General features: G+C 39.1%; 1 protein-coding gene across 2 annotated transcripts in view; it reads left to right on the top strand.

Moving 5' to 3' along the window:
* The window catches only part of SLC39A12 (solute carrier family 39 member 12), an 81,697-nt gene that overhangs the window by 21,694 nt on the left and 39,412 nt on the right, over positions 1–20,591 (top strand). For both annotated transcript variants that reach the window (XM_047754947.1, XM_047754948.1), the window contains exons 4-6: positions 3,407–3,614; positions 11,218–11,390; positions 16,235–16,406. In XM_047754947.1, coding sequence (XP_047610903.1) covers positions 3,407–3,614; positions 11,218–11,390; positions 16,235–16,406 — 553 coding nt within the window. The remainder of the gene's footprint in view (positions 1–3,406; positions 3,615–11,217; positions 11,391–16,234; positions 16,407–20,591) is intronic.

The raw sequence follows: 20,591 nt of genomic DNA on the forward strand, positions 1-20,591 counted from the left end.
ATAATGGAAAAAAAATTTTTTTAAAGTGTGTATATACACACACACACACATAGCCCAATCACTTTCCTGTACAGCAGAAATTAACACACCATTGTAAATCAACTATCCTTCAATTTTTTAAAAAACAGGTATATTATATTAGAAGTTGTAAGGCTCTACTTGAAGGTGGAGATAAACAATTCACCAATTGAAAGGATATAAGCAGTCAGGGCAAGAGTCTCCCTGGAGAAAAACACAGCTTTTTTTTAGATTTTTTAATTTTTTTTATTTTCCCACTGTACAGCAAGGGGATCAAGTTATCCCTACATGTATATATTACAGTTACATTTTTCCCCCCCACCCTTTCTTCTGTTGCAACATGAGTATCTAGACAAAGTTCTCAATGCTACTCAGCAGGATCTCCTTGTAAATCTATTCTAAGTTGTGTCTGATAAGCCCAAGCTCCCGATCCCTCCCACTCCCTCCCCCTCCCATCAGGCAGCCACAAGTCTTTTCTCCAAGTCCATGATTTTCTTTTCTGAGGAGATGTTCATTTGTGCTGGATATTAGATTCCAGTTATAAGTGATATCATATGGTATTTGTCTTTGTCTTTCTGGCTCATTTCACTCAGTATGAGATTCTCTAGTTCCATCCATGTTGCTGCAAATGGCATTATGTCATTCTTTTCTCTGGCTGAGTAGTATTCCATTGTGTATATATACCACCTCTTCCGAATCCAATCGTCTGTCGATGGACATTTGGGTTGTTTCCATGTCCTGGCTATTGTGAATAGTGCTGCAATGAACATGCGGGTGCATGTGTCTCTTTTAAGTAGAGTTTTGTCCAGATAGATGCCCAAGAGTGGGATTGCGGGGTCATGTGGAAGTTCTATGTATAGATTTCTAAGGTATCTCCAAACTGTTCTCCATAGTGGCTGTACCAGTTTACATTCCCACCAACAGTGCAGGAGGGTTCCTTTTTCTCCACAGCCCCTGCAGCACTTGTTATTTGTGGACTTACTAATGATGGCCATTCTGACTGGTGTGAGGTGATATCTCATGGTAGTTTTGATTTGCATTTCTCTTATAACCAGCGATGTTGAGCATTTTTTCATGTGTTTGTTGGCCATCTGTACATCTTCCTTGGAGAAATGTCTGTTCAGGTCTTTTGCCCATTTTTCCATTGGTTGATTGGCTTTTTTGCTGTTGGGTTGTGTAAGTTGTTTATATATTCTAGAGATTAAGCCCTTGTCGGTTGCATCATTTGAAACTATTTTCTCCCATTCTGAAAGTTGTCTTTTTGTTTTCTTCTTGGTTTCCTTTGCTGTGCAAAAGCTTTTCAGTTTGATGAGGTCCCATGGGTTTATTTTTGCTCTAATTTCTCTTGCTTTGGGAGACTGACCTGAGAAAATATTCATGATGTTGATGTCAGAGAGTGTTTTGCCTATGTTTTCTTCTAGGAGTTTGATGGTGTCCTGTCGTATATTTAAGTCTTTCAGCCATTTTGAGTTTATTTTTGTGCATGGTATGAGGGTGTGTTCTAGTTTCATTGCTTTGCATGCAGCTGTCCAGGTTTCCCAGCAATGCTTGCTGAATAGACTTTCTTTTTCCCATTTTATGTTCTTGCCTCCCTTGTCAAAGATTAATTGACCATAGGTGTCAGGGTTTATTTCCGGATTCTCTATTCTGTTCCATTGGTCTGTCTGTCTGTTTTGATACCAGTACCACACTGTTTTGATGACTGTGGCTTTGCAGTATTTCTTGAAGTCTGGGAGAGTTATGCCTCCTGCTTGGTTTTTGTTTCTCAGGATTGCTTTGGCGATTCTGGGTCTTTTGTGGTTCCATATAAATTTTTGGATTGTTTGTTCTAGTTCTGTGAAAAATGTCATGGGTAATTTGATAGGGATTGCATTGAATCTGTAGATTGCTTTGGGTAGTATGGCCATTTTTACAATATTGATTTTTCCAATCCATGAACATGGAATATCTTTCCATTTCTTTACATCTTCTTTGATTTCTTTGATGAAAGTTTTATAGTTCTCGGCATATAGGTCCTTTACCTCCTTGGTCAGGTGTATTCCGAGGTATTTGATTTTGTGAGGTGCAATTTTAAAAGGTATCGTATTTTTGTATTCCTTTTCTAATATTTCATTGCTGGTATACAGAAATGCAACTGACTTCTGAATGTTAATCTTATATCCTGCTACTTTGCTGAATTTATGAATCAGTTCAAGTAGTTTTGGGGTTGAGTCCTTAGGGTTTTCTATGTATAGTATCATGTCATCTGCATACAGTGACAGTTTGATCTCTTCTCTTCCTATATGGATGCCTTTTATTTCTTTTGTTTGTCTAATTGCTGTGGCTAGGACTTCCAAAACTATGTTGAAGAGCAGTGGTGAGAGTGGGCATCCCTGTCTTGTTCCAGATTTGAGTGAGAAGGCTTTCAGTTTTTCCCCATTGAGGATTATATTTGCTGTGGGTTTATCATAAATGGCTTTGATTATATTCAGGAATGTTCCCTCTATACCCACCTTGGCGAGGGTCTTGATCATGAATGGATGTTGGACTTTGTCAAATGCTAGAAAAACACAGCTTTAAGAAGATAATGAGAAAGTTTAGAGAAATAAAAAACAGGGGGTGGGAGTTATAAAAATCAGTGTTATGGCAGATAAAAGAAGTACTTTTCAGGAGTTTCTGCTGTGGAGTGGTAGGTTAAAGATCTGGCATTCCTGCAGCTAACTTAAAGCTGCAGCCCAGATTCAGTCCCTGGCCTGGGAACTTCCATATGCCACAGGTGTGGCCAAAAAAGAAAAAAAAAAAAAGTATTTTCCAGATAGAGTTCTATCTGAGACTATAGAATGATGGTAGGCACAGTCCCTCAGACAATTTAATCGTCTTGTATTTTCATTTTTTTGAATTATAAATTATTTATTTTGGAGTAGCAATTAAGTTTTCAAAAGGAATTTCATTCTGGAATAATGAATTCTCAACCCTCAATTCTTTTCTAAATGCCTCCCATTTCAACCTGCATCTTAACTTAAAGAGATTTTCGATTCAGTCTTTTTTTTTTTTTTTTGTCTTTTCCAGGGCTGCACCCGCAGCATGTGGAGGTTCCCAGGCTAGGGATCTAATCAGAGTTACATCTGCCGGCCTACACCACAACCACAGCCACACACGATCCAAGTCACGTCTGTGACCTACACCACAGCTCACGGCAACGCCAGATCCTTAACCCACTGAGAGAGGGGCCAGGGATCAAACCTGCAACCTCATGATTCCTAGTTGGATTTGTTTCCACTGTGCCACAACGGGAACTCCCATTCAGTTCTCTTTTAGATGAAAACCAGTCCTTATCTTTCTGGAGATGTTTTAATCAGAATAGCTTCCGAAATTGCAATTTTCTTTTTTCCTTTGTGTCTGATTTCAGTGTATGGAAACCAAAGCGCTGCAGGAAAAATCTGGAATCCTCAGCATGGATGGTGCCGATGAAAATACACTTCCTCAGTTGGCGGCAACCATCATCGCTTTGTCCCTCCAGGGTGTTTGTCTGGGAAAGAGACACTTGCCTTCCCCAGACTATTTTACAGAATATATTTTCAGTGCCTTGAATAGTACGAATACTCTCCACCTCTCAGGTAAGGATGCATTTCATGAAGTTAACCTCCAAGTCACACATTCTAAATATAAACTCTGCCAGAAACAGAGGCGGAAGCATTGTGATGACTGAATGTGTCCAGGTATGTTTTAAACACCATTTTATCTCAGCATGTTGTGGGACAGCCTTTCAAGGCGCAGGGGCCCTTTTCCAGACCAACATGCTCTGATATCTATGTGATGATAAGGCAAAAATAGGTACTCAGCTCATTGGAGCAGAGCTGATGCAACTGTGGCTGGAGAGCCGAAGAGGGGGATTTTTATGACCTGCCACTCTGCTACTTTCCTGTTTGTTACAAAGCGCTGGGCCAGGGGTGACAAATTATGGTGCTAAAATATGCATCCTGGCTGCTGTTGTGACTGCCAGTATTTTAGGGATCTGAGATAAAATGGAATATCAGCAAAGGAATTGGAATGTTTGTTTCACACATTTATTTGCACTTGACAAGGTAGTAAGAGGAAATGACCAATTTTCTGCATCAGAATGCCCTGCTTTGCACACCAAGGGGGCGTGGTGTATCACTTAATGACCGATGGGGTTGCCAGCACTCTTCCTTTTAGGAAGTCACAACATGGGAGAAAGAGACAAATGTTCCAAGGGACCAGCCACACACTCCTGATCTGGCTCAATCTTCCAAATCCCTGAGCAGAACTTTCTCTGACTTGTTTGTGCCACCCATTGAATGACTGCTGCATTTTGCTGCAGTTCATTTGTATTTGCTTTAAGAAAGGCAGGAAAGAACTCTTTATTAAGAGGAAAATTGAGGCGTTCACATTGTGGCGCAGTGGGTTAAGGATCCAGGGTTGCTGCTGCTATGGCATAGGTCATAGCTGCAGTTTGGATTCCATCCCTGGCCTGGGAACTTCCATATGCCATGGGGACAGCCAAAAAAAAAAAAAAGGATAAAAATTGAAATGTAAAGAAATCATGTTACCTAGCTGTCATAAGTAGGGGAACTAGGCCAGGGAAAAGCACTGTATGCTGAGAATAATTGTGATGTGGCACACAGGAACGGCAAAATTTAGATGTCAAGTGATAGAGTTTTAGCAGTGCATTTTCCATTTCAACTGAAGGAATACAATGATTCCCTTTTACAAGAATGTGCACATGTCTGCCTCTTGAAGGCTCCATCACTCTGAAAAACAGGAAGAGCCCTCAGACTGGAATACAGATATAGTTAGAGGCAAGCTGTACTGTGAGATCCAGGCAAGTTGTCTAGATATTAACCATCATGGACTCATTAAAACACCCACCTAATGGTTCATGAGAGGTGTTCAGTATCACCCATTTGGGCATAAAGCCGCCACTTGTGCATCTGAGGACTCAGAATGCCACCTCATCTCAGTGCAATCAGATGCTTATCCCAGAGACCCTGAGGCAGTTTTTTTTTTTTTTTCTATCAATTGTCTCTAAGCTAGGACTTTACTGCCACTGGTTGTGTTTTGGGGTGGGAGGAAAATAAGTATGGTAATTTTTTTTTTGTCTTTTTGTCTTTTCTTGGGCCACTCCTGCGGCATATGGAGGTTCCCAGGCTAGGGATCTAATCGGAGCTGTAGCCGCCGGCCTACACCAGAGCCATAGCAACGCAGGATCCAAGCCGTGTCTGCGACCAACACCACAGCTCATGGCAATGCCAGATCCTTAACCCACTGAACAAGGGCAGGGATCGAACCCGCAACCTCATGGTTCCTAGTCGGATTCATTAACCACTGCACCACGACGGGAACTCCAAGTATGGTAATTTTAAGTGTTGTTTTTTTTTTTTCTTTAAGCTTAGCTTATGTTACCATTTTATTGATTGGTAGACCACATCCACAGCATGCGGAAGTTCCTGGGCCAGGAATCAAACCTACACTATAGCAATAACCAGAGCCACAACAGTGACAATGCTGGATCCTTAGCCCACTGAGCTCCCAGGGAACTCCTAATTTTAAATGCTTAAAAAAATTTTTTTTTATTATAGAGATTGTCAAGCACGAACAAAAGTAGAAAGAGTAAAATAGTGAACATCCATGTACATGGTCTTATCCTGAACAGTTAATAGCAGTTAGATCATCTTGTTTTCTTTTCTTTTCTTTTCTTTTCTTTTTCTTTTTAGGGCCACACCCTAGGCATATGGAGGTTCTCAGGCTAGGGATCTAATCAGAGCTACAGCTGCCAGCCTATGCCACAGCCACAGCAATGCCAGATCTGAGCCGCATCTGGGACCTACACCACAGCTCATGGCAATGCCGGATCCTTAACCCACTGAGCGAGGCCAGGGATCGAACCCACAACCTCATGGTTCCTAGTCGGATTTGCTTCCACCGCGCCATGATGGGAACTCCAGATAATCTTGTTTTCTAGTTGCCTCCCTTCTTTCCCATCACCTGATTATTTTGAAGCAAATAATCAATCTGTAAATATTTCTGCATGAATTTCTAAAAGAGAAGGATTTTTTGGAGTTCTCCTGTGGGGCAATGTGTTAAGGATCCACCGTTCCCACTGTAGTGGCTTAGGTCACTGCTGTGGCATGGGTTTGATCCCTGGCCTGGGGACTTCCACACGCCACTGGCATGGCTAACAAATGAAATAAAAGAGAAGGATCTTTTTAAAAAAAGCTTTTATTACCAGTACCATAGCTTAAAAAATGAATGATTCCTTAATACCATAAAATGTCCTTAATGTTTACATTTTCTTTGATCTTTTAGGGGGGCCACACCCATGGCATGTGGAAGTTCCTGGGCCAGAGATCAAATCCTAGCTGCAGCTGCCACCTACACCACAGCTGTGGCTGTGCCATATCCTTAACCCGCTGCGCCACAGTGAGAATGCTTACATTTTTCTGATTTTTAAAAAAATATCTTTATTTTTTATTGAACCAGGATATAAGTAAGGCCCATAAAATGTGAATTCTTGATATGTCTCTGAAGTTTTTTAATAGATGTCATGCCTTCCACTCTATTTTGTTGCAAAGTATTTGCTGTAAAACGAAGTGGATTGTTTATTCCTCTGGATTTTGCAGACTGCATTCCTACTCATTTAACACGTGTTTTTGTGCCTTGTGTTTCATGTTTATTGATTGATTCATGTTAGGTTGTTCATTTATTTGGGGATATGGTGTTAGAGTTGGTATCTTCCATTAGAGGCACAAAATATCTGGTTGTCTCTTTCTGGGAATTTCTAAGCTATTGATGATTGCTGCCTAGATTGATTAATTGTTTAGGGCTTACCCAATGGTGACGTTCCTTTTCTCTCAGTTCTTCTTCACTTATCACTGTGATAATTGTATAATGAAAAACCTGCCCCTCACCACAATTTCATTTTATGAAAATTCTTAAAGGAAAGTAAGGATAATTTCTGGATTCTTTAATTTGCTACCATTCACAGTAACATAGTTTCCTTACATCTTTCAAAGAACAATGAGCTTTTCTTTTTTATTTCACGATGATTTCATTTCTCTCAATCTGTGGTCATTTTATCCTAACTGAGGCTCAGACTGCCCCTCTTTGACCAGTGGAATCTGATTCAAGGTGTTTCTAAGTCCTTTTGACAGAACCCTTAACACATTTTATATCTCCCTTGCTCTTTGGTACAAAATAATCCAGGTGGATCTTGGACATTTTCTGCTAAAGCTGGAATAATTTTTTTCTCCAAATATTTTTATCTTTATAGAATCCAATGAATCAAACTTTCCTCTTATTGCTTTTGGATTCTGAGTTATAGTGAAGGAGGTTTCCCATATTTCCAGGTTATAGAGGAAGTTACCTGTGTTTTCTTCTAGTACTTCCATGTTTGCATTTCTATTTTATTTAGTATTAATTCTGGTGCATGTTGTGAGGATTAGATCCAGTTTATTTTTTCCATGTGACTATGCAGTTTTCTTTATACCTTTTATTTAAAATGCAGTGAAAGTTATTTCCTCCACTGATTTAAGATGCTGATTTTATATAATAAAGCAGAAAATGCAATCAGGTCTATTTCTGTTTTCTATTCCATTCTATTTGCTGACTACTGACTTGTCTATCCATGTGCCAGTACTGTGCTATTTTACTTATAGTGATTTATAGTATATTTAAACTTCTGGTTGAGCTAGCCTTATCATTGCTCTTCTTTACAGGGTTTTCTTGGCTTGTTCATTCTTCCTAATAAACATCACCTAGATGTCAAGCTCTGGAGAAAAAAAGACATGTAATAATTTTATTATAATTGCAAAATATATAACATAGCTTAAGATAAATGAAATGTTGCACTTCTAGACCCCATAGTATGTCTTTCCATTTGTTCATGTTTACATGTGTGTTTTTGTGGAGTGTTTTATTATTTCCTTTACCTAGGTTTGAGACATTTCCTCATACATTTATATCTATGCATTTAACTTTCTTTTTGACTCCCTTAACTGGGGTCCTCTCTTTCATTATAGCTTGTAACTAGTCTTTGTCTCTATGAAGTCTAGAGGGTTTTTGTTTTTGTTTTTGTTTTTGTTTGCTTTTTAGGGCCACACTTGTGGCATATGGAGGTTCCCAGCCTAGGAGTTGAATCAGAGCTGTAGCTGCTGGCCTATGCCACAGCAGGGTAGGATCCACGCCGTGTCTGTGACCTACACCACAGCTCATGGCAACTCTGGATCCTTAACCCACTGAGCAAGGCCAGGGATCAAACCCATGTCCTCATGGATGCTAGTCAGATTCTTTCCTTTTTTAAAAAAATTTCATTACATTTTCTTTTTTTCCCCCACTGTACAGCATGGGGACCCAGTTACACATACATGTATAGATAATTTTTTCTCCCATTGTCATGTTGCATTGTAAGTATCTAGACATAGTTCTCAGTGCTACACAGCAGGATCTCATTGTTAGTCCATTCCAAAAGCAATAGTTTGCATCCATTAACCCCAAGCTCTCAATCACTCCCACTCCCTCCCCCTCCCTCCCAGGCAACCACAAGTCCACTGAGCCACAGTGGGAACTCCTAGAGATTCTTTTTTTTTGTCTTTTTAGGGCCACACCCACAGCATGTGGAGGTTCAAATCAGAGCTACAGCTGCTGGCCTACACCACAGCCACAGAAATGCCAGATCTGAGCTGTGTCTGTGACCTACACCACAGCTCATGGCAACGCCAGATCCTTAACCCACTAAGTGAGGCCAGTGATGGACCCCACAACCTCATGGTTCCTAGTTGGATTCATTTCTGCTGTGTCACAATGGGAACTTCTAGAAATTTTTTTTGGATTAATTTTATAACTTATTCCATAGTTAAATCTTTTGTTTTATTTTTGCCATTATTTTTAAAAGTTTTTAGATATATAATCATTCCATCATCCAAACAGATATAGCTTTCCCTTTTATTTTTCAATTTGTGTGTTCCTGTTTTCTTTGTCATCTAATTACGTTGCTTAATAACCCCAATATAATGGCAAATAATTTGAGAATGGTCTGTACCTTTATAATATTTTTGATTTTGAAAGAAAAGTTTGTAGGGTTTCTTCACTGAGTATAGAGAACAAATGATGAAGAAATATATTTATAGTCCTTTAAATTTGCCCACATGTTTACATTTCTAGTGCTCTTCATTTCTTTGTGTGGGCTTCAACTTACCATTCAGGTCATTTCATTTCAGCCTAAGTAACTTTATTTAGAGTTTCTTGTAAGACAGGTCTGCTACCAATGAATTCTTGATTCATTGTTTATCTGGTAATAATTTTATTTCACCTTCATTTTTGAAGGGTGGTTTTGCTGGATATTCAATTCCTATTGATAGTTTTTTTTCTGTCAGCCATTTGAATATCTTATTCCACTACTTTCTTTTTTTTTTTTTTGTCTTTTTGCTATTTCTTGGGCCGCTCCTGCGGCATATGGAGGTTCCCAGGCTAGGGGTCCAATCAGAGCTGTAGCCACCGGCCTACACCAGAGCCACAGCAACGCGGGATCCGAGCCGCATCTGCAATCTACACCACAGCTCACGGCAACGCCGGATCCTTAACCCACTGAGCAAGGGCAGGGACCAAACCCGCAACCTCATGGTTCCTAGTCGGATTCGTTAACCACTGCGCCAGGACTCGAACTCCATTATTCCACTACTTTCTTAACTCCATTGTTCAAATGGAAAGTCAGCTATAAATTGCTCCTTTGTTTGTGATGAGTCATTTTTCTACTCTGCTGTCATGATATATCTTTGTCTTTGACTTTCAACAGTTTAGCTATGTCTGGGTGTGGATCTTTTGTGTTTATCCTACTTGATATCTGATGAACTTCTTGAACATGTATGTTAAAGTTTTACATCAAATTTGGAAAGTTTTTAGCCATTATTTTCTCCAACATTTTTTTCTACTTCTTTCTCCTCTCCAAGTGTCTGCTGCTATTTATAGGTTAGTATACTTGCTCTTTCTCACATGTCTCAGAGACTTATTCTCCCCACCCCCCTTCTTCAGATTGGATCATTTCTATTAATTTATCTTCACGTTCAATAATTCTTTCTTCTGCCATCTCATTTTGTTGTTGCAATCCTCTAGTGAATTTATCATTTAATTTATTCTGCTCTTCAACTCCAGAATTGCCATTTAAACTTTTACATAATTTTGATCTCCTGACTGTAAATTGCTATTTGTTAATTTATGACTGTCATATTTTCCTTTAATTTTTCAAATATTATTTTCTTTAGTTCCTTGAACATGTTTTGATGCCTGCTTTAAAGTCTTTGTCTGCTAAATCCAACAACCCCTGAGAGTAGTCAGAGACATATTTATTGTATCTGGGTCACACGTTCCCATTTCTTTACAGGTCTTATAACTTTTTGTTGAAACTGGTCATTTAAAATAAAATACTGTAGCAATTCTAGTTTATAATTTTCCTACTACTGATGATAATATTTAGGAAAGTACCAGAGATTTTTTTTTTTTTTTGCAAGTGAGGAGATGAAAAAATTCAAAGAAATTCACCTTTATATTCAATTATTTTCTGTATTAATCAGTTTTAAAAATCATACAGCTGTACTAATGAAAACCAAACTGCAATCTATAAACTGACAATCATATACCACAGGAGAGTTAGGAAACAAGGTCTAGTTTGTCCCTACAGTCTCAGCTCCTTCTCAATTCCTTTTTCTTTCCTGCATTAAACACTTCAGAGGAAAATAATTTGATTGACTTTGCAGTAGAGTTGTGGTTAATCTGCTAAAAATGCATTGTGCCTCATGGGAATATTTTCCTAAGAATTAGTTCAATTTCATCTTTTATTTACATTTTTATAGGGAGCACCTAAGAAAGAATTAGTTGAGTTACCAAAAGTCACTCCATTGATGGAATTGCCCATTTCATCATAGTTCAGCCCTAAAGTTTAGCCAAGATCTTATGAGGTGATCACTATCCATGTGAGGTATAAATGCTCTTTATTCTTTTTTTAAATGATTTTTATTTTTTTCCATTGTAGTTGGTTTACATTGTTCTGCCAATTTCTTTATTCTTGTTTAGAATAAAATATTGGTTTTTCATAAGAATTTAGAAATTTACTTAGTAAAATATCTATGCTGTGGCCATGTGAAATTGTGATTATTCTGAAACTGGCCTGTCTTTATTCTGACACCAGATTTTGTATGAAATTTCTAGAGCTAGACCAACTCCTCAACACTCTCTGGACTAAAAGTGCCTGTATCAGAAAAGATAAAATCCATCAACTTCAAAGGAAACAAAACAACCAAACAATTCATGATTGGGACTACCCTAATCTATCTATATCCGTGGACCACGAGTCAGATGATGGTCCAATTTCCTGGGATCAGGTATTGTCACTATTCCTCTTTTATCATCATTTGCTACTGTCAAGGGAAGTAGCTGTGAAAATTCTATCAGAATTGTAGTAAATTTAAAGGATAATGTATATTTCCTTAAATGTAAAAATAATCTATTTCCACAGTGTGGTCAGGGTTGTTTTTTTTTTTTTTTTTTTCTTTTACAAGTGGATCTCTGCAGACATAGACTTGAGGCCAAGATATTTATAAGAATGATCCATATATTGCTCTTTCCTCCATTGGGTCCATACTGGATGCATGAATAATTAATTCAGCAAACACATGTGAGCATTTACTGTGTGCTAGTCATCATTGTGTGCTAGTAATGGAGTTCTGAACAAAAACAGGCCCAGTTCCTAGAAGACAATGTGGTAGTGATATTATAGAAAAATTTATATAAATAATAATATAAAAACTTACAATGAATGAACACTTAAGAGTTAGATTACAAAGAGATTACTTTGTGCTGTGAACAAAAGACAAATATATGTATAGTAGGCAGCACTGAGAAGGTTTTTGAGAAGAGGTGATAGCTCAACCTATAAATATATTCATATCCTTATTTCCTAAAGTTGTATATTCACTAGTCTAACAAATAATTCTTGAAAAGGGGTTCTGTGGTCAAATCTGTTGGATAGATAAGTTAAATACTAGAGATGCTTATGGCACTGTAGCCTATCAAAGTGTCTGGGGAGGTCTTTCAGTAAATAAAATCCCTTAATCTTATTGAATCTGTTATTTTTCAGACTCTGATCATAGAAACCTTCCCTGCTCTAATTATTTGAAATATTAAACAATGATGCAAAGTATTCCATTTAGAATGGATAAGCAATGAGGTCCTACTGTACGGTACAGGGAAGCTGTATATATATATATATATATATATATATATATATATATATATATATATATATATGACTGGGTCACTTTGCTGTACAGCAGAAGTTGGCACAACATAGACAATCAAGTATATTTTCATAAAAAATGAAATCTTAAAAGACGGATAGTCCATGATAATGGCTTCCATTTATTGAGTACTTATTACGCATTACGCACTGCACAATTTTCCTGCATTTTTTCATTCAATTATTACAACAACTATATGAGGCTAGGTTATATTAGTCCATCCTCCAGATGAAGAAACTGAGGTGGAGTTGATAAGTAGTTGCTTAAGTTCAGGGAAACTGAGGATATATATGTAGGTTGTCCAGGAGCTTATTCTGGGCTCTTTACAATGATGTTACTGTCAGAGAAATGTTGCTTTAAAGAAATGATACAGGAGTTCCTGTTGTGGCTCAGTGGGTTAAGAACCCAATGTAGTGTCTATGAGGATGTGAGTTTGATCCCTGACTTCACTCAATCCATTAAGGATCCAGCATTGCCGCAAGCTGCAATGTAGGTCACAGATGTGGCTCAGATCCCTACAGTATTGCTGTAGCTGTGGTATAGGCTGAAGCTGCAGCTCCGATTTGACCCCTAGCCTGGGAACTTCCATATGCTGTAAAAAAAAAAAAAAAAAAAAAAAGAGGAGTTCCCGTCGTGGCGCAGTGGTTAACAAATCCGACTAGGAACCATGAGGTTGCGGGTTCGGTCCCTGCCCTTGCTCAGTGGGTTAAGGATCCGGCGTTGCCGTGAGCTGTGGTGTAGGTTGCAGACGCGGCTCGGATCCCGCGTTGCTGTGGCTCTGGCGTAGGCCAGTGGCTACAGCTCCGATTCAACCCCTAGCCTGGGAACCTCCATATGCCGCGGGAGCGGCCCAAGAAATAGCAGCAACAACAACAACAAAAAAAAAAAGAAATGATACTTTTAAAATTTATATCTTAGATGAGTTAGTGTTCCAATTAAGTGCAATCTGTATTTTATTTCCTTCCATATTCCTAACAATAATGAATGTTGCTCCTCTAAATTATGAATACGTGATTGGGTGGTCTTACATATCTTTGCTCTTATATTTTAAAAAGTAAATTTCTGTTAATGAGGCCTTACAAAAAAGGCATCAGTTAAAGCTGATTCTTTCAAACTCACACTTAGTGTATTCAACTGCAGGTAACAAGAGTGGCTGTCAACAGTAATCCTTAAAATCTCCTTCAATGTTCTTTCAGGGCCTGTTCTTAGGAAGGGAACACATTTGTCTGATGGAGACCCTATTTGCCTAAAGAATGAAGATTATTAAAATGTAGGGGTTATCTACCTAAGGCAATTATCTTCTTAGAATAGTAATGAGCATTTTCTGTGCTGACCATGCAAAAGAAACACAACAGCCTCTTTCTCCACTCTTCTCTCTTCTAACATGCCACTTTTTGGTGACTCTCGAGGAGACCCTAAGGTGGGGACTGGATGTGAAGATCCTGCATGTATTATTTAGACCAGTAATTCTTATAGTGTTGTCCCTGGACCATCAGCATTAATAGCACCTGGGACCTTGTTGGAAACAGAAATTCTCAGGCCCTTGCCAGAATCCACCACGTCAGAAACCCTGATTGTGGAGCCTAGCACTCTGTCTTTTAACAAGTTCTCCAAGTGGTTCTCAAAACTAGAGTTCTGGAAGCAACACTTTAGACATGAAGTTTCCACAGATATCTGTTCAAGTCAACATAAGCATACAAGGATATTGAAATTTTATAAAAAGTAAATTATATGGATGAATATAAAGCTACTTTAAAGGTTATGGCCTGGGGTAATTGACATTTTCATTCTATTTTCTTCCTTATCAAAAACATTTTGTCTTCCAGAATTTTGTAGAATATAATGAATCACCGTTAAGGACATTTGGATTAGTGATTTCAGAGGAATGTCATACAACCATGAGCTAAATAGCACAGGACTAGCAAGTAAATATCAAGGGCATAGAAGCTTATAATAGAATAGCCCTACTCTACCAGAAGTTAGTGTGAGGCTGGAACCTGTTCAATTCCTCGACCATGAACTGGGGAAAGACACATGGCCTTCTGTTCATGTTTATTTCAGCACCCTTTTATTTCCCAGTCAGGCATTTTTCAATAAGCATATTTATTATGAAGGATTCTTCATCAGAGGTTTGTTGTAAGTTTTCCCTTAGTGTTGCTAGTATTCTTAAATGACGAAATCATTATGTTCCATGATTAGTAGATGGTGCAAAAGAGAATATTGTCTTTGGTGTAAATTATTTTGATAAAGGGGGAAAAAAAATCACAAGGTTAGCTTTCCACTCTTGCTTTTTGCTGTAGAAGCCTTTGGAGTTTTGGTCCGATCCCTTTCTGAGAAATGCTTTCCTCACCCATAGGGCTGAGTTCAGCAGCGGTGTTTGAATAGCATGATCTGACCTTCTATCTTTGGGGTCAAACCGATGGAATCACATAGGCAGCTGGCCCAAGAAAGCCCATCCTTGGCTTTGCCGAACCCAACAGATCTGTCAGGACTTGTAGACTCAATACCAATCTGGGACTGAAAGGTCACTTTAGAGTTGGGGCATGCATGTATATAAATGGCCATGTATTAATGAAAGAGAGAAGGCCAGAATCTTAAAGGATATTTACAGAGGGAAAGAGAAAGGAGAAAATACTGAGCCTGGAAGAGACAGAGAAAGAAAACGCTTTGGTCCTATCTTCCAGCTTCCAGTTGAGCTTCCCTTCAGATGTGGCTACCCCTTTTAATCTTAGATCTCTTCTGTAACCTTAATACATTGTCCTTATGGTGTCTGATGATTCGAGGGGCTTCTGTTTCATGCAACCAAATATTTCCCAGTCAAGATAAAAATTTTTTAGCTCTTGGAATAGTCCCAAAGGATTTTTGTGTGGGAAACCCAGGAAATGTGTCATCATTGTTTTCTGATCAGCTGTGTGCCTTTGTTTAAAATCCCTCCTTTCTACAGCATGACAAATCAGATGATCCTTATACATCACTGATTGTTTAAAAAACCTTATTGTAAAGATCGCAGTGATGTTGCATTGGGGTCTTATTTTAATAAATACATCCAATTGCGCTGGCGAAACTATACACTATTCTCATCTACATATTAAAACTTTTAGATGTAAGTTTCTTTTCTTTTTATGGCCGCACCTGCAGCATATGGCAGTTCCCAGGCTAAGGGTCCAATGTGAGCTACAGCTGAGGCCTAAGCCACAGCCACAACAACACCAGATCTGAGCCGCATCTGGAACCTACCCTGCAGTTTGCTGCAATACCAGATACTTAACCTGCTGCAAGAGGCCAGGGATTGAACTTGCATCCTCGCGGAGACTGCCTTGGGTCCTTAAGTCACTGAGCCACAATGGGAACACAATGCATCTGTGACCTACACTGCAGCTTGTGGCAAGGATGGATCCTTAACCCACTGAGTGAGGCCAGGGATCGAACCTGCATCCTCACAGGCATGGTATCGGGTTCTTAACCCACTGAGCCACAACAGGAACGCCTAAATCAGAGAGTATTAAAGCTATGATCTCATTACCGCAGAGCTCCTGTTTATCATATGAAGTTTTAGCTTTGTTAACACAAAGCCATCCCCACTGAAAACTAACCAAGAGCGTCATGGCTTCCTTAGGCTGCTGGTTAGAATACCAGCCAACACATTGCAAGACATGGTGCAACTTTTCAGGAAAGAAAAACCTAAGCAAAACTCCTACTACCTAATACTCAAAATGAAAGTGGGATATAGTTACCTTTAATCAGAGGTGAAAAAATAATCCTCAGGAATGAGTTATCGACTAAAGGTTGCAGAGAAACACACGTAGTAATAATAACATTACATGTGGACTTAAGCCATTCGGTTTTGTTCTCACTCCTCAAGGATGTAGGTTGAGGGTGAATTTGGTTCAGCGCTGAAGGTGGTAAAGATGGATGTTTTTTCTGTACAGACTTGCTTCTCTGCCAGGCAGTTGGTGGAGATATTTCTACAGAACCGGCTTTCACCCATTTCTAAAGAAGACTTTAAGCAAATGAGTCCAGGAATCATCCAGCAATTGCTCAGCTGCTCTTGCCAGCTGCCCCAGGATCAAGCAGCAGAGCTGTCACCCACCACTCTGGAGAGTAAGTTCTGGTTCTTCACTCTGGAAGCGAATGCATACAATGTATATAATAATAATGGTGACTGAAGGATACTTAGGATATACCAAGCCCAAGCACTGTTCTAAGTATTTGACACTGATCAACTCATTTAGTCCTCACAACAAGGCTACCAGCTAGAAATTATTATTAACTTCACTTTAGAGATAAGGAAACGGAGACCCAGAGAGGTTAAGTGACTTGCCCAAGGACACACAGCTGCTAAATGATGGAGATGGGATGCAAACCCAGGCAAGCTGGCCCCACAGTCCTTGTTTTCAACCACCTATGCTCTAGCACTTTCAACGAATATTTTATAGTTTGGATCTAATTTATCTAAATTGATTTTATTCCCTATATTCAACTCAATCATGGCCAACTGAAAAGTCCATCGTTGAGAAGGGACATGATATAAGGGAAAGGATACCCGTGTTGTGATGCTCTTAAACAATCTCTTTACTTCTCGAGCCTGTCTCTTTCTCTGCATGTTGGGAAAGCAGAGATCCTACAGGGCTTCCTATCCTTTTATACATCGTGGCACTTATTAAAAAATGAAGGTGGAGTTCCTGCTGTAGCATAGTGGGTTAAGAATTTGACTGCAGCACTCACATCGCTACAGAGGTGTGGGTTTGATCGCCAGCCCAGTGCTGTGGGTCAAAGGATCTGGCATAGCTGCAGCTGTGATGTAGGTTGCAGCTGCAGCTCAGATTCAATTCCTGGCCTGGGAACTTCCATATGCTCTGGGTGCAGCCATTAAAAAAGAAAGGAAGGAAGGAGGGAAGGAGGGAAGGGAAGGGAAGAAAGAAAAATGAAGGCATGTTGGAGTAATTCAAAGAGGCTGCTCTGGGATGGAGGTGACCAAAGCAGGAGGTGCCAGCTTGCCAGTTGTGGCTGGCAGCCCCAGGAAGTGAAGGGATCAATAATCACACTCACCTGTAATCCATAGCATCACTGCAGTGGGTGAGCTCTATGCTAAGACTTCACCAGTAAAGTTCCAATGGGATAATATATACAAAAACGTGTCTTGTAAATTTAAAGCACCTGATATTGAAAAGACAAAAAAAAAGTGGCCTGAGAACATCTATGATGGGTAGTAAAAATATGACAGTTACCATATTTAAAATATCATCACTGACCTGAGGGCCTTACCTATTTTTTTTTAGAACTGCTTTTCTTTCTCTTTGAGATAGTCTTGAGTGCCCATGATAGCAGAATTGTTCAGCTCCTTAATTCTAAACCATAATGGATTCTTCAGCGACAAGTAGTGCCTTTGAAGATTGTAACAAAAACATGCCAACAAAAGATTTGAAGATGAACAAAAACATGCTAGGCTTATATCTAAGACTCCACATTCACTGAGAAGAAGAAAACTTCATTAAAAGCGAGCAGCTAGGAGTTCCCGCTGTGGTGCAATAGGATCACCAGCGTCTCTGCAGCACAAGGACACAGGTTCGATCCCAGGCCAAGCACAGTGGATTAGGGATCTGATAGGTCACAACTGCAGCTTGGATCTGATCCCTTGGCCTAGGAACTCTATATGCCATGGGGTGGCCAAAAATTTTTTTAAAAAGTAAGCAGCTAATTAATTCAATCCCTTGTGGTCAGTGAGGACTCAAAAATGGGCAAGGGGGACCCTGGGTACCAGGGGGTAGGAAGCATGGTACTCAGGAGCTTCCATGTTTATATTTCTACCACCTGGCATGATGTCTGGAAATACAGATCATTCAGAAACAGAATTTGGGGCTGAAGATCCTTGGAAAAACTTTTATTCCCTCTTTACTTAATTTCTAGATCCTCCTAGGAAATGGTCTTTCCTCCCCAAACCCAAACACGTCATACTCCGTAAAGAACCTAGAAAAATATCACTGTCCTCAATTTAAAATCTTGCATCCTATAACTAAAGAGCAAGGCTCCTGCCGTTGGCCTTTTGAAATGACAGGAATGTAAGATGTTATATCAAAGAGGGAAAAATACAGGAAGACATTCTTAGGAAAACAGAGTTCACTATGCTGAAACTCAACCCCTCAGTGGCCTCTTCAATTCAGTTTCCAGGAAAGGATATTACGGCAGTGTAGAAATCATTTCAGACTTAGTCAGAGAAGCTGCTTGGGATGGGCTAAGAATTTAATTGGTAGGTCAAGTTCTACTGTAATGATGGGAAACATTTATATACAATCTGACTCCAATCAAGATGCCTTGGAGGGGACTGGAATAAGTCAGCAGAGCCTGTGGCCACAAAAGTCAGGGCTTTTATGGCTTTCAGACCGTTCTTGCCACATGAGAGCAGGTGAAATCTGACTCACAAAAGATCTGGAAAGATTTATAGGCTCTCAAGGAGTGAAACATCCATTCTCTTCCAAAAACCACATAGTAGCTGCCCTCAGGATGACGGGGAGAGCAGAGGAGTTGAAGAACTTGAAACTTTGCCTTTTTCCTGGGAAATGTCAGCCCCTAAATTGCCCTTGTAAGTTTTTGATATTTTCTGATCTTTGGTAGCCACCGTAAAAACGTGGCAACTTTGAACTTTATGAGGCACCCAGGTGCTCAGGTTAGACGTCAAAGGTCTTTAATTTTATGTGTTAGTTGAAAAGAATGACGTTACCATTTAGAGTCTATTTATGGCAGAGTGGGAAATCAAACTTGGTTAAATACCTCTGGGGATGTTTTTATAACATAGGGATTAAATTAAACTAAATTAAATTTGAGCAAAACAAAACCTCTAGGCAGGTATATGACCATTCTAAACGATTTTTGTTATTTTTTTAAAATGTGGTAAAACAAAATACATGACATTTACCGTCTCAGCCATTTTAAGGGACAGTTCAGTGGTATTAAGTATTTCCAAACGCCTGTACAGTAGAACTCTAGAACTGTTTCATCTTGTAAAACGGAAACTCTATATAGACTGGACAAACATTTTATGGAGGTTCCCTAGCAGCAAAGAAGTAATAGTTAGAGTAGGAAAATCGAAGTTTGAAAGTTTTGCCTCCTCTGAATATACCACTAACCTTAATATTCGATCCCTGTCTAATTTAGAACGTAATCTTTAATAAAAGTCCTTTTAAAATCATACAAGCTTATTACTAGCTAGTATCACCAATATGAATCTACCGTAGAGAGTGAATGTTCCAGAATACTGCTAGAATGATGAGACTGGAACACCTTCAATTACAACAAACTTTAAGAGGGTAGCTTCTTAAAATCTACAATGGACTTTAAGTAGTTTGATATCTGTGCTGTTTAACTTGTTACTTACCTGTAGTCACAAAAGGAAATGATAGTTTAATTTTGGAATTACCTGCTTTCATTGTTTTCACACCGGTTTGGCATGACTTGTGACTAATTTCTAAAAAAGTCAGAACAGAATATTTTCTCTGAATATCTAGAACCAAAGGAAGATGGTGTGTGAATAGCTTTTTATCCCTAAATGATCTGTACTTGACTCCGAAAGCCATTTCTTTCTCTTTTAATCTTTCTCTTTCCTCTCTTTCTTTATGCTTTTATTTATTCTCCCCTTTACATATTTGTTTCTGTTTTAGTAATTGTAAAAAAAAAAAAAAAAGAAAACAAAACCCCTACACTTTCCAAATATTTTTAAAAAAATCTAGATGCATAGAAACATGGAATACATGTTAGGGGTTATAAAAATTGTTGCAATAATCAACAAAGTACACTGTGCAAATTTATAGTATCATCCATTACACTTTCGAAGTGATCGGTTTTTATCAATACAATTACTTATTTTAGTCACTGAGAATAATAAATACTTTTTTTTTCTTTTTAGGGCCCCATCTGTGGCATATGGAAGTTCCCAGGGTAGGGGCTGAATTGGAGCTACACCTACCAGCCTACACCACAGCCACAGCAAAGCCACATCCAAGCTGCGTCTGTGACCTACACCACACCTCATGGCAACACCAGATCCTTCACCCACTGAGTGAGGCCAGGGATCGAACCCGAGTCCTCATGGATACTAGTCAGGTTCCTTACCACTGAGCCATCCATGATGGGAACTCTAGAATAATAAACACTTTTGACATCACAAATAATCACGAGAATTTTTGGAAGAAAGTACTTATTTTCTCCACAAATAAAGATCTACAATGGCCCAAAATATATGCTCCTTCTCTAACACACTTCCTTGCCTTCAAAAGGTTTAAATGGGATTGG

Source organism: Phacochoerus africanus, chromosome 12 (genome assembly GCF_016906955.1).
Source record: "Phacochoerus africanus isolate WHEZ1 chromosome 12, ROS_Pafr_v1, whole genome shotgun sequence".
NCBI lineage: Eukaryota > Metazoa > Chordata > Mammalia > Artiodactyla > Suidae > Phacochoerus > Phacochoerus africanus.